The sequence below is a fragment of the Cannabis sativa genome, chromosome 8 (genome assembly GCF_029168945.1).
Source record: "Cannabis sativa cultivar Pink pepper isolate KNU-18-1 chromosome 8, ASM2916894v1, whole genome shotgun sequence".
Classification (NCBI taxonomy): domain Eukaryota; kingdom Viridiplantae; phylum Streptophyta; class Magnoliopsida; order Rosales; family Cannabaceae; genus Cannabis; species Cannabis sativa.
The window spans coordinates 41,210,747-41,236,039 of NC_083608.1; the positions used below are offsets into that span (position 1 = coordinate 41,210,747).

The following is a 25,293-nucleotide window of genomic DNA, read 5'->3' on the forward strand; positions in this document are numbered from 1 at the left end:
TTTACACTATATTTTGCCAAGAGTGCAGCCAACACTTTGTTCACAAAGTGTGTTCCCTCATCACTTATCAAAGCTCTAGGGGTCCCAAACCTTGTGAAGACATGTTTATGAAGGAATTTCATGACCACTCGAGCATCATTCTTCGGACTAGCAATTGCCTCTACCCACTTTGATACGTAATCCACCGCCACTAGGATGTAGAGATTCCCAAAGGATTGTGGGAAAGGCCCCATAAAGTCAATACCCCACACATCAAACAATTCCACCTCCAAAATACAATTAAGAGGCATCTCATTCCTAGCGGAGATATTTCCCACTCGCTGGCAGCGATCACATTGTTGAACGAAAGCATGAGCATCTTTAAAAATAGAGGGCCAATAATATCCTGATTGAAAGACTTTGGCAGCCGTGCGTTGTCCACCAAAATGGCCACCATAAGGAGCTGAATGACAATGCTCCAAGATGCTTCTAACTTCACTCATTGGTACACATCTCCGCATTATACGATCTGGGCATTGCTTGTACAAGTATGGCTCATCCCAAAAATAAAACTTGCTATCATGAAGGAACTGTTTGAGCCTTGCTTGGTAAAATCAGGTGGATAGGCACCTCCAACTAAGTAATTGACAATGTCTGCATACCATGGTACCCGTGTTTGCTCTACCACTAGCAGTTGCTCATCTGGGAATGAGTCTTGAATTTGTATTTCTCCTTCTAAGTGGCTGCTGTGGTTGTTAGTTTCCAACCTAGAGAGATGATCCGCCACTTTGTTTTCTGTCCCTTTTCTGTCTCGAATTTCCAAATCAAACTCTTGTAGCAACAAAACCCAACGAATGAGCCTCGGTTTAGAATCTTTCTTGGCTATCAAATACTTGATTGCCGAATGGTCAGTATACACAACAACTTTGGTTCCCACAAGATAAGATCTGAATTTCTCAAAGGCAAAAACCACCGCTAGCAACTCTTTTTCAGTAGTGGTGTAGTGAATCTGGGCATCAACAAGAGTTTTGCTTGCGTAATAAATGGAGTGAAAGGTCTTATTCTTCCGCTGTCCAAGAACAGCCCCAATGGCAAAATCACTTGCGTCACACATGAGTTCAAAGGGCAATAACCAATCGGGTGCTACGATCACGGGGGCCGTAACAAGAGCTGTCTTCAACTTTGAAAATGCTTCATTACATTCAGCGGTAAACTCAAATGGCCTATTTTGTTCAAGCAAGCTACACAAGGGTTTGGACACCTTAGAAAAGTCTTTAATGAAGCGCCTATAGAAACCCGCGTGTCCAAGGAAGCTTCTTATGCCTTTCACCGTGGTAGGGGCTGGTAACTTTTCAATCACTTCTAGCTTTGCCTTGTCAACTTCTATCCCCTTTCTAGACACTTTGTGACCCAACACAATACCCTCTTGAACCATGAAGTGGCATTTCTCCCAGTTAAGCACCAAGTTGGTTTCTTCACATCTGGCTAACACTCTCTCCAAATTCTCCAAACAAATCCCAAATGATTCCCCGTAGATAGAGAAATCATCCATGAATATCTCCAAAATACTTTCAGCCATATCCGAGAAAATAGCCATCATACACCTTTGGAAAGTCGCGGGAGCATTGCACAAGCCAAATGGCATCCTCCTAAAGGCAAAGGTGCCATATGGACAAGTGAAGGTGGTTTTCTCTTGATCTTCTGGTGCTACAGAAATCTGATTGTAACCCGAATAACCATCAAGAAAGCAGTAAAACTCTTTTCCCGCCAAACGATCCAACATTTGGTCAATAAATGGCAGCGGGAAATGATCCTTCCGAGTAGCATTGTTGAGCTTCCGATAGTCCATACATACCCTCCAACCTGTCACAGTTCGAGTAGGAATCAACTCATTGTTCGCATTAGCCACCACCGTGATTCCTCCTTTCTTTGGCACACATTGGACAGGACTAACCCATGAACTATCTGAAATCGGGTATACAATACCATAATCCAGCCACTTTATCACTTCTTTTCGCACTACTTCCTTCATAACAGGATTCAACCTTCGTTGATGCTCAATGGAGTTACTACAGCCAGCTTCTAGGATTATTTTGTGCGTGCAAATCGCCGGACTAATCCCTTTTATGTCTGCCATAGTCCACCCAATCGCTCTTTTATGTTTCTTCAGCACTTCTAGCAACAAACCTTCAGCTTCAGCTTCCAAACACACTGAAATAATTATTGGCAGCGTTTCATTCTCCCCCAAATAAGCATATTTGAGGTGGCTTGGCAAAGGTTTCAGCTCTAACTTTGGTGGTTCTTGGATGGAAGGCTTTGGAGGCTTGAAATTGCTTTCTTTCAACTCTAAAGACTCAAAAGATCTCTTGAATTTAGGGAAAGGTTGCATCGGCTCAACCCAAGCAACTTGGGTTTCTTCATCTTCACTCAAAGCTTCAAGATCTTCAAGAGAACTTATCACCTTCTCATCCTTCCACACTTCCTTGTGAAAACTTTCAGCCACAATAGAATCAATCACACTCAAACGTGAACATTCTTCAATCTCATCCGGGAATCTCATAGCATTGAACACATTAAAAGTAACCTTTTGATCATTCACTCTCATAGTGAGTTCCCCATTTTGTACATCAATCAAGGTTCTTCCGGTAGCAAGAAATGGCCGTCCCAAAATAATCGGAACTTCTCTATCGGCCTCATAGTCTAGAATGATAAAATCAGCCGGAAAAATGAATTTATCCACTTGCACCAACACATCTTCAATTTTCCCTTCCGGATGAGCCATGGAACGATCCGCTAATTGCAAAGTGATGGTGGTTGGCCTCGCTTCTCCAATTCCCAACTTCCTAAAAGTAGACATCGGCATGAGATTAATACTAGCTCCCAAGTCACAAAGAGCTCTTCCAACATCTCTACCCCCAATAGAAATTGGAATTGTAAAGCTACCCGGATCTTTCAATTTGGGTGGGATTTTACTTTTCAACATGGCACTACAGCCCTCCGTCAAGGCGACAGTTTCAAACTCCCCAAGCCTCCTTTTCTTTGTCAAGATATCCTTCAAAAACTTCACATAGGTTGGCATTTGCTCTAAAGCTTCCACTAAAGGTATATTGATGTGGAGCTGCTTTAGAACATCAAGAAATCTCCGGAATTGCCCATCGTCTTGCTGCTTCTTGAATCGTTGAGGAAATGGTAGAGGTGGCTTTTGCAAAGGCTTTGCTGCAGCAGAATGTCGACCGGATGCCGTAACTATGGGGAATTTCAGCGGTGAAGTTGCTGGTTTTTTCTTCATTTCCCCCTCTTTTTGGATTGAAGAGGGCTCTTTACTGCCTTTTGCAGCCACATTTGACTCAATTATTTTTCCACTTCTCAAGGTTACCGCTTTGCAATGTTCCTTCCCATCTCTTCTTGGATTTTCGGTGTCACTAGGCAAGGTGCCTTGTGGTCTATTCTTCAAATCATTGGCCAATTGCCCCAATTGAACTTCAAGATTCCGAAGAGATGCTGCTTGGCTTTGAATTACAGCGTCATTCTTGGCCATATAATCTCTCATTAAGCTCTCCAAAGAACTAGTTTGAGAGCCTTGAGGTTGGTGAGGTTGTTGAGGTCTTGGTTGTTGAGAAAAACCCGGTGGAAATGATTGCTTTCCTTGTGCTTGTTGTGCTCCACTTGAACTTGCCCCTTGACCTCCCCATGAAAAGTTCGGATGATGCTTCCATGCCGGATTGTAGGAATTTGAGTATGGATTGTTGTTGCGGTTGAAGTTTTGATTACCCACATAACACACCGAAGCTGGATTTGAGGGGCAATTTTCAAAAGTATGCCCATCACCACAATACACACAAGAGATTTCTGCCCTTTGAATGGCAGCGGCTGGTTGTACACTTCCTCCCATGTTCATGTTCTTCAAAATATTGGTCATTGAGGCCATTTGAGCGGTTAGAGCGGTCAAAGCATCTACTTCAAGAACACCCGCTACTTTTCGACTTGTAGGAGCTCTATTAGTTGACCATTGATAGTTGTTGCTAGCTATCCTTTCCAAAATCTCAAAAGCTTCATTGTAAGACTTGGAAAGAATGGCTCCATTAGCCGAAGCGTCCAACACCATCCTAGAAGCCGCATTGAGACCATTATAAAAAGTCTCAAGTTGGATACAATGGGGAATACCATGGTGTGGGCACTTCCTCAACAACTCCTTGAACCTTTCCCATGCATCACTAGTAGTCTCATCTTCCAATTGTTGAAAGGACATGATCTCGCTTCGAAACTTTGCATTTCTTGTTGGAGGAAAGTACTTTCTCAAGAATTTTTCAGCCAAGTCATTCCAATTAGTCACCGAATCGGGAGGAAGAGTGTTAAGCCATGCTCTAGCCCGATCCCTCAAGGAAAATGGGAACAACTTCAATCTTAAAGCCTCTTCACTTACTCCTTGTAGCTTGAAAGAATCACTCACCTCCAAAAATGAGCGAATATGGAGGTGAGGATCTTCCGTTGGCGACCCACCAAATTGACCAACCGTTTGGAGCATTTGAAACATGACGGGCTTGAGCTCAAAGTGAGGTGCTTGGATTTCGGGTCTCACAATACCCGGATTTAGCTCATTGAACATAGGGGCTGCATACTCTCTTATTGCTCGGGCTCTATCATCGGCCAAAGCAATAGGATTGGCTTCATTATGAGCACCCCCAATTTCAAACCCATCGGCCATATTGCAGCGTTTTTTAGCCTTTTGTTCCTTCCTCCTTTGTCTAAAAGTGCGTTCAATTTCGGGGTCAATAGGAGCAAGTTCAAGGTCTTCTTCTTGCTCGTTCATACACTAGATTACACCTGAAAAAGAAAAATTCAGCGCACCAAAATAGGATTAAAACTTTAAACCAGAAAATAAATTGCAAAATAGTTGATAATACACAATTTTTAGTTTCAATCCCCGGCAACGGCGCCAAAAACTTGTTGTGAAAATTATATATGCAAGTATACGCAGTCACACAAGTAATAAAGTGATAAGTAAGATCGTCTCCACAGGGATTGCAAACAAAGTTTGATATAAAATCAACTAATTACAACTTAAAATAAAAAGAAATAATATGCAAATGGTTGAGTAATGATTCAAAATTAAAAATGACATGAATTAAACTTGCTAGAATTAAACTACTGCTACTAGAAAACAAATTGGTTGCAAGATAAAAAATATAATATGGCAAAAATGGCTTGAATAACTAATTCCTTCTAGTCAGGTTTTTTTTACAGTCAGTACAGCATTGGTTCAGCATTACTTCAGCATTCTGCACAGAGATAACAACAAATTCCTCTAGGCTTGTGAGAATTTTCCAACACTCTCAACTTCAATTCTACCATTTAGCTTAATATATTCCTATATCAAACCAGCAAGCAGAACACTATTCAAGCATTAATTTGGTGAGTTATGCAAGGCAAATGAAATATTCCTATCCCACTTACAAGAAAAGCCTAAGTCTAGGTTTTCACTTGCTTCATTCAAGTTGAACTACTAGATCTAGCCCTTCCGGTACAAGATCTAGCTTAGCAAATTGTTATTCATGGCCAAGAAACAACAATCAATTAAAATGAAACTCACTTGAATGAACAAAGGCAAACAAATACTAAAGTAAGCTTAAAATTTAATCAAACCCAACTTAGAAGTTCATAGTCATTCAAGCCTCAAAAGCTTAGCTCATATTCAAATAAAAAGTTAAAATCCAAGTTAAAAACACTACATCCATGGCTGCTGCCCAAACTTACAATTTACAAAAGTTTTGAATACTAAGTACAAACAACAACAACCAAGAGAAAAATAAAGAAGACTATCAAGAAAGGGTAAAAGAAAATTCAAACACTAGGCTTGGTCCCCTCTTCTTTCTTCTTCGTGTACTTGCTGCTGCAATAAAAGCTCCTCTAGAAAAATATGCAGCTGCTCAAGTACTGTCCCCTCCTCCTTGATGAAGATGACCCCCGTACTTAATCCTTTCCTTTTCTTTTTGATGTTGGGTTTTTAGGGTACCAACCTCCTCACCCAAAATAGAAGCCCAACTTTTCCACTTTGGCCCACTAGGGTGAGACTCCTTTCTTCCATGTCAGCTAGCTGATGCAATTTGAGTGATTGGACCGAAATTGATGAGGTGGATAAGTGAAATTCGTGATTCCACGTCACTGCCAGGATGCTGAATTCACTTCAGCATTGCTTTAGCACCGCTTCAGCAATCAACCCAGTTCCAGCTTGTATTCTTTTTTCCTTCCTTGCTTCTCTCTCTTTTACCTGTCAATTTAGTTCCTCCTTTTTCAACAGAATAAGCACAGTTAATTGAAAAAAACACACCCAACAATATCAATATTTACAAAACTTAAAGGTTAGACTACTAAATAGAAAATAACACTAAAACTAATTAAAGTTAAGCAAAATAGACACATTTTCATTACTCTCCTCACAATATTCTAGTTTAAAAGCATAAAAATTAACTCTATAACATAGAGTTATCAGATACATCTTTTCTTGGTCAAGAAAATTAGCAGCCTTCTTCTCTAATTCGAGAAAACTAGCTTCCTTTGGATAAGCTTGGGCTTGCATTCTAGCTTCAAGGTACTTAGTCTTTGAATCTTGAAAAGACTTGCCAATGTCACCAATGGAATCATGATTAAATTTTCTAAGACTATGGTTTAACCTCATCAACTTGAGATGTATTGCATTGAGACCCTTTGCAACAATCAGCTTCCCCCAAGTTTGAAGCACAACATCTCTAAAATTTGAGTGATTACTCCAAAAATTATAAAACCTGAATGGTTTGTGACCTATCTTGTCCGAGGTAGCATTAGAAATAATACAAGAACAGTGGTCTGAGATGGTCTCCCAACTAAACAAATATTTAGAATTATGAAATGTGTCAAACCACTCCACATTAGCAAACACGTGATCAATTTTGAGTAAATTCTGCTATCTCCATCATGATTGTTAGACCAAGTGAAAGTTGAACTAGATCTTGGTAAGGCTTCAACATGAGCTGAAGCAAGCCACATAGAAGAATCATGAATATCATTGAAGGTAATAGGGTTTCCACCTGCTCTATCATCCACATTAAAAACAGCATTGAAATCTCCAAGATTTAACAAAGGTTTCACAGGCAGATTAAGTTTAACAAGTTCCTCCCAAAGGCTCTTTCTTTCATCTATAATATTGAAACCATAAACAAAAGTAACACAGAAGGAAGTATCACACCCTGACATCTTGACAAAACAGTGAGCGAATTGAGGGGACTCAGCAATGACAATGACTCTAGCAAAGTTTTTCCTCCAAGCAATCAAAAGGCGACCTTCTATAGTAACACTAGTATAGTAATCCCACTTGGCTAATTTAGTATCAAACATCTCTTTAATCCTACTCCTACCTTATTTTTTGGCAAAATTCAGCAACAACATCTTGCTTATCTTTATTATTAACACCTCTAACATTCCAACTTATTATATTACAATTATCCATGAGATAAAGGTAAAAGAAGCTAGTTACCCTAAATTTCTCAGACGTAGTCGATCTCTAAACTGCTTTCATGATAGTGCAAGGCACTAAAAGCATTGCCTCTTGTATGACCATCTTCAACATTAGCGCTTCGAGTTTTAAGCAATTTCCCATGACCTGTCTTTTTTGGAGTAAGCCAATCTTTGTCAGTGTTGGCTTCAACTCTGCATAGCTCTTGATCTGGACCACTCTTAGATGCCACTTCAGTATGGTCAAAATTAGTTTTAGCAAATGGAACCTATTAACTGGTTTCAATTTCTCAAAAACAATAGGCTTCTTTCTCATTTCATCTTTTTGACAGTCAACCGCAATATGGCCAAACCTAGAGCACTTCTTGCACTTAACTAGGAGCCATTCATAATCTATACTTTGCTCCATTAATTGCCCAAATTCATTAAGATACTGGAGAGATCTCGGGGGGTCATCCGTAATATCCATTTCAATCAAGATTTGAGCAAATTGGACCCTAGTATGATCTTTAGTATGTTGGTCTACCATAATTGGTTTCCCAACAGTACTAACTATGACACTAAGACTTTTGTTTTCCCAATATTGGAGCCCTAAATCATGTAAGCAAATCCATAGAAGGACTGACCTAACCAGCTTAACAGAGTTCAAGTCAGTTGTCCAAGGTCAAACAATGACTGGCTTTCAATCAATTTGCACTACCCCAGCTTCTAACACCTCATTCCTGGTTGTCTCATCATTGAACTTAACCATGATCATGCCCCTAGACATTCTTGCTATCTGCACAATCCCAAGATGCCTCCAAATTCGCTTGATGAAACCTTCAAAAATTGTCATAGGAGGATTAGCATCAAGTATCATATAGATCACTGCAAAATTTCATGTCTCAGCTTGTTCTTTGACCTCCTCAAGATCCACTTGGGCAATCTTCTAGCATTTTTTTATCAAAGGTTTGGTATAGGTCAGCTTAGAATTGCGATTAAGGACCTTCTCTTTAGCGAAAAAAATTCAAAAGATTCTCGGCAGATTCTTGAAATATTCCGTGTTCATTATCCTCTCCTTGCTCCAATTCCACTTCCTTTGCCAGCTAGAACTGATCGCAGGAGTAAGAAATTCAACAACAAAAGGTGAGTGTCGAGCATTGCTATGCCCTATGTCCTCCATTACAACAACTTCTTCTACCTCAAACCATTCCAGATTCAAACTAAGAGCACCCTCATTTCCATTGTCTTCTTGCAGACTAGCCTTAGATTCAATATCAGGAAGCCTAGGTCTAGGCTTTCGCACCATTCGCCTCTTCTTCGCCATGAGAGAGAGAGAGAGAGAGAGAGAGAGAGAGACGCACACCGCCAAATATTACATTTTAGATCCGTAGAAAATAGCAAAAAAATATTAAAATTGTTTATTTGAAAAGGGGAAATTTGATTTTTTATGCTTACATTTGGTTAAAATTATTTTTCTAAACAAATAATAACTAATATTTGTAAAATATGACAATTTTTATGATATCCCTAAAATACCCCCCATTTACATCACCCCATTTACACCATCGGACCACCCATCGGGCTACCCATCGGGCCACCCCATCGGGCCACCCCATCGGGCCACAATCGGACCACCCATCGGGCCACCCATCGGACCACCCATCGGACTACCATCGGACCAAATCTGCTACCATTTTTTTTTTATATTTTTGTACATACAAAAGTAGCATCAGGTGACCATCGGACCACCATCGGACTACCATCGGACCCCATCAGACTACCAATTTTTTTTTTTTTTATGTTTTTGCACTAAAAAAAATATGGAAAATTTGAGAGGGGTATTTTTGGGTTTTAGATAAAGTAGTCATATATTTTCAATGATGATATCTATTAGTTTAGAAATAAAATATTAGGTATATGTAAGTATAGAAAATCAAATTTCCCTTTGAAAAGTTCAAATCTTTTTTTTTTTTTGGAGAGAAGTTGCTTAAAGGTAATAATTAAAATTTTATTTTTCAAAAATATAGTGATATACAACCTAAAAAAATATGGTGGATAATATTATTTGTAATACTAGATATAATAAATAAATATTATTGGTACAATATTTACAATAAAATTTTAGATGAAAAATTAGCATTAAAAAGAACAAAAAATCGTTAATAAATTAAATATTTAAAAATTATTAAAGATAATATTGTGTGATAAAAAAATATGTATTAAATTTTAGCATTAATAATTCATGATAAAATTGTAATTAAAAATGTTACTATTGTTATTATGTGAATTTAGACACAATTTATCAAATTTGACACAGGTTTTTCACATGTCAATGATTAATAATTTGATTTCTCTTTTTTAATGTTATTTTGTAAAGTGATACTCTTTTTAAAAAATTCTGCAATTAAACCTTTTAGTTTAAAATTAGGGTTAATTTTACAATTGCACAAAAACAACAAAAATACAACAAAAATACGGTTTCACAGATTTTTAAACATTTTTACGATTTTTTTTATTTTATTTATATAAAATACGGTCTTTTTATGTTGAAATTTTACTCATTTGTTGTTAATTTTTTGTTATATGTATGTTATTTTTTGTTGTGTTTTTGTTATTATTTTCATGTTACTTTTATGTTGTTTTCTTGTTGATTTTATGTTGTTTCGTGTTATTTTTTGGAAAACCGTAAAAATATAAAAAAATATTCTTTGAACGTAAAAATGTAAATATTTTACAAAAAATGACGCCTTATGTAATTATTCCTTAAAATTACTTTATAAAAATTATTTTAGAAAAATGTCATTTTTCAATATCCGCTTAGAATATGATTTGGTCTTTAGTTATCAGTAATCAAAGTCCATCGGCAATATTAGAATATGAATGTTTAATTTGTATATCATACACTAATATTAAGCTTAATAATGTATTTAAGAACACTTTTAAATTTTCACAAAATTTCTAATAGTTTACGATGATAAAAGAAAAAGTTAAAATATTTTGTTCTACGCATGACAATATTTTTTTATACATGTGTTAAGAAACTATTTGAACTTTATCTTTTGATATTGTAAAATTATTTAATTTTTTTAAAAAAATTATATGTGATCCTAAATAACTACAACATAGAGAATCAAGAAAAAAAAAATTGACTAAAACACTCTTTTAAATACCGAAATAAATAATGGGTTTACAAAGACATCCCTTTAAGGGTGTATACTACAGATTTTCTCTAAGTTTTCTTATTTTATATTATTTTATTTTAAATGATTACAGGTTAAGAATTTAGTAGTAGTATATATATTGTAGAAAGTATTTACTTGTAACTTTTTAAAAAAAAAAAAGGTACACCAATACACCCTCTAGTGCTTTAACGTTTAGAAGAATTTTTTTAATTATTTTTTTGTCATAATTATGCACATTATAATTATTAAAGACATGCTACAAAATTTTAAAAAGAAAAAATAATTTTAGAAAAAAGAAAAGAATGTTCAAAATTATATAATGCTCACTTTAAAGATTTGTTTTTACTCTCGTATCTCCAATATAATAATAAAATATGTCATTATTAAATGAGACTAAAGTTTTTCTGACTACCAATTTTGATATGAAGGATCTTGGAGAGACATTTTTTATTTTGGAGATTGAGATTCATCGTGACAAGAATCAAAAAGTTCTTCACTTATCTCAAGAAACTTATATTAATCGTGTTCTCAAAAGGTTCAATATGAATTTTGGTTAGGCTGGTTCTGTTCCTATTCTAAAAGGGAGATGAGTTTACTAAGTAAAAATGTCCTAAGAACGACTTGAAAAAAAGTATAAAGAACATCCCATGTTGAAGTGTAGTAGGAATTTTGATGTATGTTCAGGTTTGCACTCGACCTGATATTGCTTTCATAGTTAATGTTCTTTTGAGATATTTATCTGATCCTGGACATGATCATTGGGGTTGCAACAAAGAAAGTCATGAGATATTTGTAAAGAACGAAGAGTTTGTTTTATGTTTTTTTATAAGGATGTCAACAATCTTTAAGTTGTTGGTTATTCATATTCAGATTTTAGTGTTTGTGCAGATGATTCAAAGCCTACTTTTGGATATATTTTCACTTTGATTCGTGCAGCTATTTCTTGAAAAAGTATTAAATAAACTTTAATATCACATCATCTACTATGTATGTTGAGTTTATTCCATGTTATGGGGCATGTTTACAAACTTTGTGCTTATAAAGAATTTGATTTTAGAGATACGATTAGTTGATTCTATTTCTTCTCTTTTAGAATTAACTCAATTTCAATTTTCAAGTACACATTACTTTACTTAACAAAAAAAAAAGTACACGTTACTTTTCAAATCTAGAGATTATTATTTAAACGGGTGGATTTATTTCTTAAAATGAGCTTATATTATTTATGATGTGAAGCCAGCTCGGCAGCATCAATGGTCTTTCATTGAGCCATCATCGCCTAATGAAAACCTTTCTCAACAACCCATAATCCCATGGTTAATTTGGCTTACTTTCACGAGGTCGTTTAGCATTACCACGACCCTTAATTAGCTTAGTTCTTATACACAGTGCCAGTCACTTATACAGTTATGGATTGAAGTTCATATATATAGAACTATTGTTAATGGCCCTCTATCCATTGTAATACTAGGTTCTCAACTCAATTCAAGTCAAACAACGTTGTTTGTTGTATCAACGATAATATTCTCACACAGAATGTTTATTACAACCTGTTTATATTATTATATATTCTTTTCCAATCGCAAAATTATATGTCATAGAGTGATATGCCTAAAGTCAAAAGTCCATTTTTAAATACATGTGTAGATAATATTGTCATAATGAGTATGTATTAGAATATTGTTTAACGTGTGAGACACACTCATTATTGGTTTAGTTTTCATAAATCATGTACTCTATTTCAATAAACCTTATCCATATATTGTAAATTGTATGATTTTGTTTACGTTTAAATCCAGAACCATGTAGTTTTTCGAGGAGGGGAAACTTAATAATAGATGAATTAGTTTAAGGGTAATCATAATATGAACCTTATAGTTTACTTTTGTTGAAGTAGTAAAAGAAAGGAAACTCAGGGCTGTGAATTGGTACTACTTGCTCTTCTATAAGTTTTGTTGAATAATATAGAAACTCATGAAAGCTAAAACATTAGTTTTTGTTTGTTTAAATGTAAGTGTCAATACAATAGATGTCAACTCTTCTTATATTTCTTTTTTCTGGTAAGGCTAACAACCACCAGCATGCTTTCGATTACTAAAAGAACTATCAACTTGAGCTAAAACTACAAGTAATGGATAATCAAATAAGCTAATTCTCCAAATGAATGAGTCAACAGCCATACTCTTAGCTATAAAAACAAGGCACATTAGTCTCTTACCATCTCACCCTTCAATTAACAAAACATAATACTTATCTACTATAGCCAACAATGGCAAGTCTTAAGCTATCCTTGCTTGTCTTTCATCAACTTCTGCTTGTTCTTTGTGTCTTCGAAAGGGCTACCGCACAAGGCTTGAAACTCGGCTTCTACCAGCGCTCTTGTCCATCAGCAGAAACTGTCATTAAAAGGACAACATCTCAGTACATCTCTCGAGTTCCAACGCTTGCTGCACCTCTCTTGAGGCTGCATTTTCATGATTGTTTTGTCAGGGTATCTTCTTTGTAACTAAAATCTACTTGGTCTTATTTTTCTTAACTTTTTTAAATTTCTTTACTACTTTGTATGTTTGTCATAGCATTGGACAATATTTTTATTTAATATTATTATCACAACTTAGTCAATGGATGAATAAAAATCTAATGAGTTGTATATATGCAGGGATGTGATGGTTCTGTTCTATTGAACTCAACAAGTAAAAACCAAGCAGAGAAAGCAGCCATTCCCAATCTCAGCCTAACAGGATTTGATGTCATTGATGTTGCGAAATCCGCAGTAGAAAAGATATGCCCTGGTGTTGTTTCATGTGCTGATATCTTGAGTTTGGTTGCTAGAGATGCTGTATCCATGGTAATTAACCAACAATACACTTCAATTTCACCAATTAAAAGCATATTGTATTAAAAAATAGGAAAGATGAAATTAAGTAGGCATGCACTAAGTGACAAAGGTTACAAATTTGAACTTTTATCTCTGTTTTTAGATTTATGGACCCTCTTGGGATGTTCCAACCGGCAGAAGAGATGGAAAAGTATCAACATCTTTGGAGGCTTTAACCAATTTACCTCCTCCCTTTGCTAACATAACAATACTCAAATCCATGTTTGCTACAAAGGGTTTAAATGTTAAAGACCTGGTTGTTTTGTCAGGTAACTTTTTTGTTTAAACATTTCTATATTTGTATTATTACCTTTTTTTTCCAACTTTAAGCATCTCCTTTTGGATTTCAGGAGGACACACCATTGGAAGATCTGCATGTGCTGCCTTCAACAACCGATTGTATAATTTCACTGGCAAAGGAGATGCAGACCCCTCATTGGATCCAAACTATGCTGCAACCTTGAGAAAAAAATGCGGTCCTACTGATTTTACCACACGAGTAGAAATGGACCCCGGCAGCTTCAAATCATTCGATAACGATTACTACACCATTGTAGCTAAAAGAAGAGGCTTATTCCAATCTGATGCAGCTCTCCTTGATGATCCTAACACGAAGAGCTACGTTAAAGAGCAAGCAACCTCACAAAAACCCTCTTTTGCTAAGGATTTTGCTGTGTCTATGGTGAAGATGGGAAAGATTGGAGTTCTTACTGGCAATTCTGGTGAAATCAGGAAGCATTGTGCTTTTGTTAATCATTGATCAATGTGCCAATGATTTCTGATAGCTTTTTTTTTCTTCTTGCTCTTGAAATAAACAAGTTTGTATATTGTATAATATTTGATGCTGTAAAGTAAAATTGCAGCCACAATGGGTTGCAGGTGGTAATATTTATTGCCTTGTTCGACAATAATCTGCTTTTACCATATTGTGATTTAGTTTTATGAGATTGAATCAAAATTCGACGGTCACTCTTTAAGTTAGTACGGAAGAAGGCCGGAATAAAAAAAGTTCTCTATCGTAGGACAATGTTACTAAAACTTATTTTAAAAACATGTCACATTATAACTACTGGAAACAACAACATCTTGTTCGAATCAACTTCTGTAATTTTGTTTTTCATTTACTAATCAAGTTATAACTTAAAATATAATATTTTAATGTGTTTATTATAAATAAAGTAATAATTTTGTTATAATATTTATTAAACTTTTTATTATGACTTATGTTATCTTTGTTGTATTTGTTAGTGATCAATAGTTAATGAACTTAGTATTTGTATGTAAAATCTAGTTAAAACATATGCATGAACTTTTCTAGTTAATTGAAGTTTTTTATGAGCACACTCAATCTAACTAGTGTTATATAGCTAAGTCTTTTCCCTAACTTTATAAATTAATACATATTGTCTCATCACAATTGTATGCTTTTGATAATAAGATAAATAAAGCTACTTTTGATTTAGAGATCTAGGAAAGAAGACTTAGCTGATATCGAATTACGGTAATTGTTATGGATCAATCAGGTATTGTAGGTGCTAAAATCTACAATGATCGGAATGAACGTTTGTGGGCACCAACAACCTGCGGAACAAAGACAAAGGATAACCGTGAAATCTCGAGACACCGGAGTGGTGTCGGCCGAAGGCACTACGACGGTCAAGTCAGTAAACTTATAGTGTGAAGTAAAAAGAAAATAAGAAATGTAAGTAAATATTTCTGTGTCAATGGTTATGCGAGATGATCGACGGTCAAACCTTGCTCACCAGAATGAGGAAGAGTACGTCAGATCGTAGAGAAATTATAGGTCCAGTTGTAAAACTACAAAAAGAGAGTGAATATTAGTATATCATTCGATACTACTCCACGTCCCCCTCACTCTGTCCTAGTGAGGGTCTATTTATTATCTTAGGAAAACGGCTACCTCCTGAAACGTGGTCCATCCTTAGAGAAACAGTCTTCTTCAACTTTTATAGGGATGAGCGTCATCTTTTAGGTTAGTTGCGGGATAAACATATTCTCATCATTACTTGGAGGGTTGATCTTTTCGCTCCGCTATGCTAAGAAAGATCGCTATTTTCATGGTTTAGTTGGAAAACTTACATCCTTATTCCTCCACGTGTCAAACCTAACATTACACTTTAAGATCAAGCTTTATTGTGGGTTGGACATTTGAATATGGGTATAACTCAAAAGGGATGGATTGGGTGTGGCTCATGTGAGCCATTGGACTTACGGGTTCCTTATTTCTGATTTATAAGTGGGCTTTGTAAGTACTTCGATCGTTGGGCCTTTTTCGTTGGGTTTAGAACAATTTTTGGCCACTACAGGTATGTATACTTAATTATTATCCATGTGTTCATGAAATTATCTTTATATTGATATATTACATGCTAAATTTCGTTGGATAATTTATGAGAATTTTATGTTTAAAGTTTTAGGGTTTATATAATTTCATTATGAAATTAATTTTGGATTTTTTAATTCTATTGATTATAAATTTAAATTGATTATGAATAAATGATTCTCTATCATTTTATAATGTTGCTTCATATTTAAATTCGTGATTTAATCGAAAAATTAGTAGGTTTTATGTTAAATTTTTTGTTTTGAAATTTTCAGATTAAATTACAACATTTACATTGTGTATGCATTTATACCTGAAATTAATAGTACAAATCTCTTAGAAATCTCATCCGATCAAAACCCCTCAATTTTCCTGTCGTTTTCGTGCATTTTTTGTCAGATTCCGTCCAGATCCGACAGGAGAACGAACCGAGTCGCGCGGCCAGATTAGATCCAAGTGGAGGTTGAAAATCTTTTCCAACCATGCTCACACAGCCGAGGTGCGTGGGGGGGTGCGTGCGACCCCTTCTGTCGTCATTTTTTTACGTTTCTTTTTCCCAACATGCTTAGAATTTAATTTTTGATTTTTTGATGATTTTTAATTAAATTTTTTACTCTATTTAGTAATTATTATTAATTTAATGATAAAGTTAAAAAAATATTAAAAATAATCTTTGATGATTTTTTGAGATCTGTAAATCATAGAAAATTTTATGGGCTTTTTTTAATTTTATTTGACATAGTCACTCTCTTATTTTGATTTATATTGACTATGTAATCTCCACCAATATTCTTTAACATTTTTCTATTAATTGTTATTCTAAAATTATAAAATTTGATTGTTTGATGCAAAAATAATGCCTATGGTGGACACTTTATTTTGTAAGAAAGTTGTGTGTGTTATGTGTATTCTTGTATTCTTTTTAGAAAAAAAAAATATTGTAAATTGATCAAAGTTAGATAAGTTTAATCGTATAGAGAATAATATATGAGATGCATACATGGGTAAAAAAATAGGAAAACTTACAAAAATACTGGAATTTGGGTTAACTTACAAAAATACTGTCACACGGAAATCTTTTCAAAAATATTGTGTTTTTATAAAACACCAGTAGAACACAAAACAGAACAACTCAAAACAACAGTAGAACAACCGTGAAAACTCAACAAAGTATACTGTAGTATGAAACTCATAAAAAAATACAGTAAAAAATATCATTCGTCTGGCAGTATTTTTGTAAAAAAAATGACAAAAATTAGTATACCATGTAAATTTTCTAAAAAATATTGCTAATTAAGTACTCAAAAAAAATAACTAAACAAAGATTACAAACAATTGATGTACCAAAAAAAAACAAAGAAAGAAATAAGAACAAAGTATATATTTTATAGGTAGTTATTAGATAAATCTCTTAATTGAAAAAAAAAAAAAAAAAAAAAAACCAAAAGCCAAAAATGTGACCTTACATAAAATTGATAAAAAATAAATACTCAAGAATGCTAATTAAATACTCATTTTTAAATATAGATTTTAAAGTTTTAGAGTTTCTGATGGTTTGATAATAAATTTGTATTGGTTTTGTTTAGAATAGGTGGATATGTAGTTAATAGTTTGATGATGTTGATAAGTTGGATGATTGGTGGGATAAGGAAGAATTATGTAGTGTTTTAATTTTTATGTGTGTAGTAAGAGAGGAGACAAGGTAGTAGGCTAGTAGTAAAAGACTTGCTTTGGCTACTCAAGCTTGGTTGCAATTTGGAAGTTTGATGGGGTATTTATAGTTGCTCACCCCTTACACTTTATGGCTAGAATTATTCCTTCTAGATCTTTTTAGTTCAAGGATTTTATCCATACATTTCTACATATTTCTTAAGCATGCATAACTAGAAACTTCTAGACTAAAGTTTTCTAGAAATGCCTATGTTCTATTGGATTTCTACATGTCTAGAAAATTCTAAATTATTCTACAATTATCTAAAAGTTTAGAGTATGTTTTTCTACAAATGTGTAGAAAATTCTAGACTTAATTTAGTATTGTAGAAATGTGTATCAATTTCTAATACTCCTCCTTGGTACACATTTCTGTAACTCCAATCATGTTTCGTAGTAGCTCGAACTTGCCTCTTGGTAGTGCCTTTGTGAATATGTCTGCTACCTGCTCTTCAGTCTTGCAGTGCTTGAGCTCGATTTCTTTGTTTGCTTCTGCTTCCCTGATGAAATGGTACTTGATGCTTATATGTTTAGTTCTACTATGAAATACTGGATTTTTCGCCATTGCTATAGCTGATTTGCTATCGCAATATATTTTTGTAGCTTCTTCTTGTAATTCTCCCATGTCTTCAAGTATTCTTTTGAGCCATATAGCTTGGCTTGTAGTCATTGCTGCTGCAATGTACTCTGCTTCAGCTGATGATTGTGCAACAGTTGCTTGCTTCTTTGATGCCCATGAAAATATTCCTGATCCAAGTGTGAAGGCATATCCTGACGTGCTCTTCATGTCGTCCATGGATCCCGCCCGATCCTTATCTCGTGTAGCCAACAAGTTTTGAGTCACTTGTAACTCCATACCATATTCCATAGAATTTTGTTCCTTGCAAGTATCTGAGGATTCGCTTGGCTGCTCCGTAGTGAACTTGACTTGGATCATGCATGAATCTTGATAGGAGACTAACTGCATACATTATGTCTGGTCTTGTAGCAGTTAGATATAGAAGGCTGCCAATTAGACTTCGAAATTTTGATTCATCAGCTTTCGGTGAGCCATCTTCCTTCGAGAGCTTTGTTATTGTCTAATGGAGTTGATACGGTCTTGCATCCCTCCATTTTGAATTTCTTCAATAGTGTCTCTGTATACTTCTTTTGTGAGATGAAGATCCCATCTTCTTTTTCGAGTTATTTCGATCCCGAGAAAGTAGTGCATTAATCCTGTGCTCTGGTCATCTCAAAATTTTTCATCATGTCTTCTTTAAACTTCTTTATCATCTTCTCATTATTGCCTGTGTAGATGAGATCATCAACGTATAAAGAGACAATTAGTGTATCATTCGTACCTTGAGTTTTGATGTAAAGAGTTGGCTCACTCTTGCTCCTCCTGAATCCTTGCTCGGTAAAGTAGTTGTCAATTCCGCTATACTGAGGCTCGTGGAGCTTGCTTTAGGCCATATAAAGCCTTTTTCAATTTGAGGACTTTATCTTCCTGTCCTTGTACCACGAACCCTTGAGGTTGCTCCACATAAATTTCTTCTTCAAGATAACCATTTAGGAATGCTGACTTCACATCGAGTTGAAAAATCTTCCATTTCTTTTGTGCAGCTAGAGCTATTAAAGCCCTAATAGTGTCGAGGCGTGCAACTGGAGCAAATGTTTCGTTGTAGTCGACTCCATATTGTTGTGAGTATCCTTTCGCAACTAATCTTGCTTTGTGCTTTTGGACGAGCCATCCGCGTTGAGCTTTGTCTTGTAGACCCACTTGACTCCTATAGGATCTTTGTCTTGTGGACGATCTACAAGCTCCCCAGTCTCATTCTTCATAATCATCTTTATCTCTTCATTCATAGCTTTTCTCCATACTTCTTGTTTATGAGCCGCTTCAAAGCTTTCGGCTCCATAAGTACTAAGTTGCATGTCTCGTAGATTTCGATAGTGGTCTTGTTCGCCTTACCGGTGAGTGCGGCGGAGATTCTATGACTTGTGCGGTGTTCTTGTGTTCTTGGTTGAGTAAGAACTTCATTTTGATCGGTTTCTTGTCTTGGCGGTAGAGGAATATTGACCGTCTTTCTTTCAACTTCTTGTGTCTCCCGGTTGTATGCGGCATCTTCGTCAAATTTTACGTCTCGACCGATTATTAGCTTATTTGTTTCTAAGCTATAGACTCGATAACCTTTTGATTGAGTACTATAGCCTAAGAAGATTCCTTTCTCTGCCTTCTCATCAAGCTTGCCTCTTTTCTCTTTTGGAATGTGACTGTAGCATATGCAGCCGAAGACTTTGAGATGCTTTGCTGATGGCTTACATTCGCTCCAAGCTTCGATCGGGGTCTTATTACGCACGGCTTTGGTTGGACATCGGTTGAGCAAGTAGGCTGCGGTGCTTCGCCTCGCCCAAAATCGTTTTGGGAGACCTTTCTCTAGCAGCAAGGCTCTTGCTACCTCCATAATGATCTGTTTTTCCTTTCGTATACACCATTCGTTCGGTGCGTATCCAACGGTGAGTTGGTGCTCCATCCCTTCATCTTCACGTAACTTGTTGAATTCATTAGAAGTGTATTCTTTGCCTCTATCACTTCTAATTGTCTTGATGTAGTGACCGCTTTGTCTTTCGACACGGGATTTGAACTTTTTGAAAATATCGAAGACTTGCGACTTTTGTTGCATAAAATAAACCCATGTCATTCTAGTAAAGTCATCAATGACGAGAATGACGTACTTTTTGGTCATTTGATGGAGTGCGCATTGCCCCGCAGACGTCGGTATGGACTAGCTCCGGTGGCTTTTGGCTCTCCAAGCTTTGCCGGATGGAAAAGGTTGTCGATGTTGTTTCCCGAGCATGCATCCTTCACAGACCGTGTTGATCTCCTTAATTGCTTTGGGAGGTCTCGCATCATATTCTTCGCTTGAGGATCTTAAGCCCATGGAAGTTGAAGTGACCAAACCTTCTATGCCATAGCCATGACTCATCCGTTTGCGCTTGCATTGCCACATTGCTTGCATATCTCCATTGTATGGGAAAGCATCTATTTTCTTTCATTTTTACCTTTGCAATTTGAAAGGATTTATCTTGCTTATCATATATTGTGCAAGAATCTCCTTCAAAATGCAAAGAGTACCCTTTTTCAATCATTTGACCTACGCTAAGTAGGTTTTGATCAATGTTGGGTACTAAGAGTACATCATTGATGTATCTCTTGCCTTTTTTAGTGTCAATGGCAATGGTGCCTTTACCGTTCGCTTCCATGAAGTCACCATTACCGATTTTGACTTTAGTCTTGGATCTATCAAGACTACAAAAGATGCTTTCATTTTTCGTCATGTGGTTATGCAACCACCGTCAAGATACCAAGTATCTTTTCCTTCTTCGTTGCGGCTTGCGTACATAGAAGAGATTATTTTCATCATTTTTCTCTTCGGAAAAATTAGCTTGATGGGATTTCTTTAAACGACAAGTTTTTTCAGTGTGGCCAAATTTTTTACAATTTTGGCACTGTGGTTTTCCTTTGAACCAACAGTCTTTCTCCAAGTGACTTTTTCTTTTACAAATGCCACATGGAGGATACTTGTCGTTATTTTCTTTTTGTTTTTCTTGTGTCTTTTTCCCATCAGCTTTTGGTTTTTGAGACCGCGAATTGATTTTAGACTGAAAGGCATTTTCTACTTCACTTTCCTTATGCCTTTCTCGTCTACTTTCATATGCTTCAAGAGAGCCCATTAGTTCAGTTGGTGATAGAGTTTCTAAATCTTTAGTTTCCTCTATCACAGAAACTATTGAATCATATTTTTCTGTACAAGAAATTAGTATCTTTTGTACTATATTCTTGTCAGAAATTATTTCTCCATAGGCTCCCATTTGATTTACTATTTCTTTAATTCTAGAATAGTAATCTTTTGCAGTCTCATTATCTTTCATTCTAAGATTCTCAAAATCTCTTCTAAGCTTTTGTAGTCTAACTGCGCGTACCTTGACTGTTCCTTGGAACTCCTCCTGTAGCGTGTCCCATGCTTCTTTTGCCGTTGCTGCGCTCATAATTCGTGGAAAAAGATTGTCCGCCATAGCTTGTTGCAAGCAATATAATGCATGAGAATCCTTTTGTTGATTATCCTCGAGTGCCTTCTTTTGGTCTTCCGAAAGAGATGTAATATCTTCCGGAATAGTGATTCCTTCTTCAACAATTTTCCATAGATTTTGTGATCGAAAATAGGTCCTCATTTTGATGGACCAAAAATCATAGTTTTCTCCATGGAAAATTGGAAGAGGTAGTGAAGAGCGATTGTACTCCGAACTCATGTTGATGAGTGAAAAAGATTACGCCCAGTGATATATGATCGAACCTGGCTCTGATACCACTGTTGGTTTGAGAATAAATTTGTATTGGTTTTGTTTAGAATAGGTGGATATGTAGTTAATAGTTTGATGATGTTGATAAGTTGGATGATTGGTGGGATAAGGAAGAATTATGTAGTGTTTTAATTTTTATGTGTGTAGTAAGAGAGGAGACAAGGTAGTAGGCTAGTAGTAAAAGACTTGCTTTGGCTACTCAAGCTTGGTTGCAATTTGGAAGTTTGATGGGGTATTTATAGTTGCTCACCCCTTACACTTTATGGCTAGAATTATTCCTTCTAGATCTTTTTAGTTCAAGGATTTTATCCATACATTTCTACATATTTCTTAAGCATGCATAACTAGAAACTTCTAGACTAAAGTTTTCTAGAAATGCCTATGTTCTATTGGATTTCTACATGTCTAGAAAATTCTAAATTATTCTACAATTATCTAAAAGTTTAGAGTATGTTTTTCTACAAATGTGTAGAAAATTCTAGACTTAATTTAGTATTGTAGAAATGTGTATCAATTTCTAATAGTTTCATGTCACAACTTCTCATATTTTTCCTAAATATATAGATTTAAAGTTATATAATAAAAGCTAAATTTTTTTTTTAATAATTTATAATAAAAGCTAATTAGTATTTGTAAAACAATTTTTTTTTATTAGATGTTAAAGATGGAAGTTTTTTACTTGGAGCAAAGGATGGTTTTTATGTCAGTAGTTTACAGACAGTCTGTGCTATATATATTTTACGGTCTTTAATAATTTGATGGTGGTTACTGTGATTAGTTGATAAGCAAGTTTGGATGATTTTTGTAGCATGTGAACTTGTATTTGCAATGAGGTATCTTCTGTTGCTTGGTTCAAGATTGTATGAAGTTTATACAGCTCAGAATGCATTTGTTGATGTGCTTGCGACTTGAGAGAGTGAATTCTTACATTACTGCAACTTATCTTCGTGAATGGACTTGAAAGTTTCAGTTATTTTGTAGACATTTGGATCCTTTTACATTTTCTAGGTAAAGGATATTGTAACTTTTGATGTGTTTACTCTATGTCGAACCAGATTGGGACATAAAATTTTTCAAGTAGAAGTTTATGTTCTGACCTTTCAAGTTGAAGTTGAGAGTCACTTGAGCCATGACAGATTTTAAAAGTTCGTGGTTGCTAAAAATCTTCTTAGTTTACCACTGCTCAGGGCAAACACGATCCTAATATGACTTTACAATTTAGGGAAGTAATCTCAGTATGTGAACTTGTTCCTATGAATTTCAATGGGAATAGGTTCACTTGGAAATATAGTTCAATAAATTTGATATTTTAGAACATTTAGATTGGGCCTTTACTAACACTTTTTGGCTAAAATTATTTTTCTCAGATATACTTTCTCATTTAGATTTTTATGTCTAACCATCGTCCTATTAAATTGAATGTGGTCTTTGACACGGATGAGGCGCAACAATCCTCTCAAAAGCAAAAAAATTCTGATATGAAACCCTGTGGAAGGAGGATGAGGAATGTAAAGAGGTAGGCTATATCATCTAAATGGCTAACTAACAGTTCCAATTCGGCGTTGGCAATGGTTCTTTCCAATATTAATCTTTGCTCAATCAGGTTATTTAAGTGGCACTCTAACAAATATGGTTCCTTACCAAAGGATTATCAAAGCGACTCAAGCTTCGCTTGCTCATGTTAAGAATCAAATTGGCCAAGACTACGATCATTCCTATGTACTTCAGCTCGAATCTTCCTTAGCTCAACTATTACATAATTAGGAGGAACTTTTTTGATAACAACGGTGTAGAGTACAATGGCTCTAAATAAGTGATCAAAATACTAAATTTTTTCATCAACAAGCAAATAGTAGACAACAAAAATAATAATATAAGAGGTTCGCCCTTATATAACTATTCATTTATATATTATAATTTTACTTTATTGTTTTCCTTTATTAATCGGTTAAATGAATTGTTATTAATAAAAAAATACTTAACTTGTATTTCATCAAAACAAAATGCCCCAAATAAGTTTCAACTTGACCTAATGTCCATATATGCTTTCTCTGTTATTAATTTTAACAGCTCCTATAAATTAAGCTTCAATTTCTTATTTCTTCCATTAGAAAATTATTCACTTTGGATCTCTCAAAAGTTTTTAGCTAAAGGACCCCATTGCATTCTGTGTGAGAGCCCTTAAAATATCTATATACAAATATAAATATATGTTTAGTTTGATAGAATGCCTAATTTGTATTTAATGTTCTCCTTTATTAATCGGTTAAGGGCTCGTTTGGAACGCCGTATTAGGTCGTATTGTATTGTATTATATTGAATTGTATTTTATGCAATATTTTTATGTATAACTATATGTGGTATTAACTTTTATGGACACCTAAATATATAATATTTTAGTATAATTAAAGTTTAACATAGTATTATATAAAAATATGATATATAATCCAATTCAATATAATACAATACAATACAATACGACCTAATACAGCGTTCCAAATGAATTATTATTCGTTTATAAATTATAATCTTACTTTAGTGTTTTCCTTTAATCAGTTAAATGATTTGTTATTTAACTTGGTTTATGAAACTTTTACTTTTCAAAACTTCATACAATGTGTGTATTTTTTTTACACATTATTTTGCTTTCAATTTTATAACCTTTACTATTATTGCTTTAATATATAATACTAGCATTAATTTTTCATTTTATTTCTTAAACTTTACTCAATATTTTAATTAATTTTATTTTTCAAATTACTATTGCGTTTTATTCTTTCACCTCTATATTAAACTTTATTTATTTTTTAACTATATATGACATTAAAAAATTTAAATATATCTATATTATATTAAATGTGACTATATAACAAAAAGTGTTATTTTTTTTAAACATGACAATTTAAATTTAACTCACTACACATATTTTTTTTTATCTTTTATCTTATATTAAATGTGGCTATATAACATAAAATATTTTTTAAAACATTACAATTTAAATTTAAACTTTTTCTATTATCAATTTTTTTTAACTCAATCCACACATTTATAAAAATATTCTTCTATGATTGTTTTATTTGTAAACAATAAAAAAAAAAAAAAAAAAGTATTTATGTTTCTTAAAGAATCATTATTGTGACTATTACCTATTGACAGGGATACACATGAGGACAGGGAATTTGCAAAGAGTACTTCCCCCGTCCCCATTAGAGATGGAAATTTATACCGCGGGGATGGGTAACCGCGGGGACCCGCCCCTAATAGGGCGGGGATTTCCTGTCTTGGTGGTTAATGGGATGGTGGTGGGGGACAATTTCAATACCCGAAGCCGGGATGGGGCGGGGGCGGGGATAATACTATCCGCACCATATCCGACCCCGATATAGATA

General features: G+C 34.9%; 2 protein-coding genes and 1 non-coding gene across 3 annotated transcripts; 2 read left to right on the forward strand and 1 right to left on the reverse strand.

Moving 5' to 3' along the window:
- Window positions 1-499: 499 nt before the first annotated feature.
- Window positions 500-8,839, reverse strand: LOC115698986 (uncharacterized). Its single transcript, XM_061103421.1, has 2 exons — window positions 7,490-8,839; window positions 500-6,265 (listed from the first exon to the last, which is right to left on the reverse strand). Exon 2 carries the CDS (start codon window positions 4,787-4,789, stop codon window positions 500-502), a length of 4,290 nt encoding a protein of 1,429 aa, XP_060959404.1. The 5' UTR covers window positions 4,790-6,265; window positions 7,490-8,839.
- LOC115701637 (small nucleolar RNA R71) lies at window positions 4,140-4,246 on the forward strand. Its single transcript, XR_004008629.1, has one exon. It is a non-coding gene; the product is annotated as a small nucleolar RNA R71 (small nucleolar RNA).
- Window positions 8,840-12,439: 3,600 nt separating the features above from the next.
- On the forward strand, window positions 12,440-14,699 carry LOC115700999 (peroxidase 27). Its single transcript, XM_030628682.2, has 4 exons — window positions 12,440-13,122; window positions 13,291-13,479; window positions 13,613-13,778; window positions 13,860-14,699. Exons 1-4 carry the CDS (start codon window positions 12,901-12,903, stop codon window positions 14,267-14,269), a joined length of 987 nt encoding a protein of 328 aa, XP_030484542.2. The 5' UTR covers window positions 12,440-12,900; the 3' UTR covers window positions 14,270-14,699.
- The last annotated feature ends 10,594 nt before the right edge of the window (window positions 14,700-25,293 follow it).

Bases quoted from the DNA above. Each gene is read 5' to 3' on its own strand.
- LOC115698986 (XM_061103421.1), bottom strand. From the start codon at position 4,789: ATGAACGAGCAAGAAGAAGACCTTGAACTTGCTCCTATTGACCCCGAA.
- LOC115700999 (XM_030628682.2), top strand. From the start codon at position 12,901: ATGGCAAGTCTTAAGCTATCCTTGCTTGTCTTTCATCAACTTCTGCTT. The intron at 13,480-13,612 runs GTAATTAACCAA...CTCTGTTTTTAG, and splicing joins CTAGAGATGCTGTATCCATG to ATTTATGGACCCTCTTGGGA. The intron at 13,779-13,859 runs GTAACTTTTTTG...TTTGGATTTCAG, and splicing joins AGACCTGGTTGTTTTGTCAG to GAGGACACACCATTGGAAGA.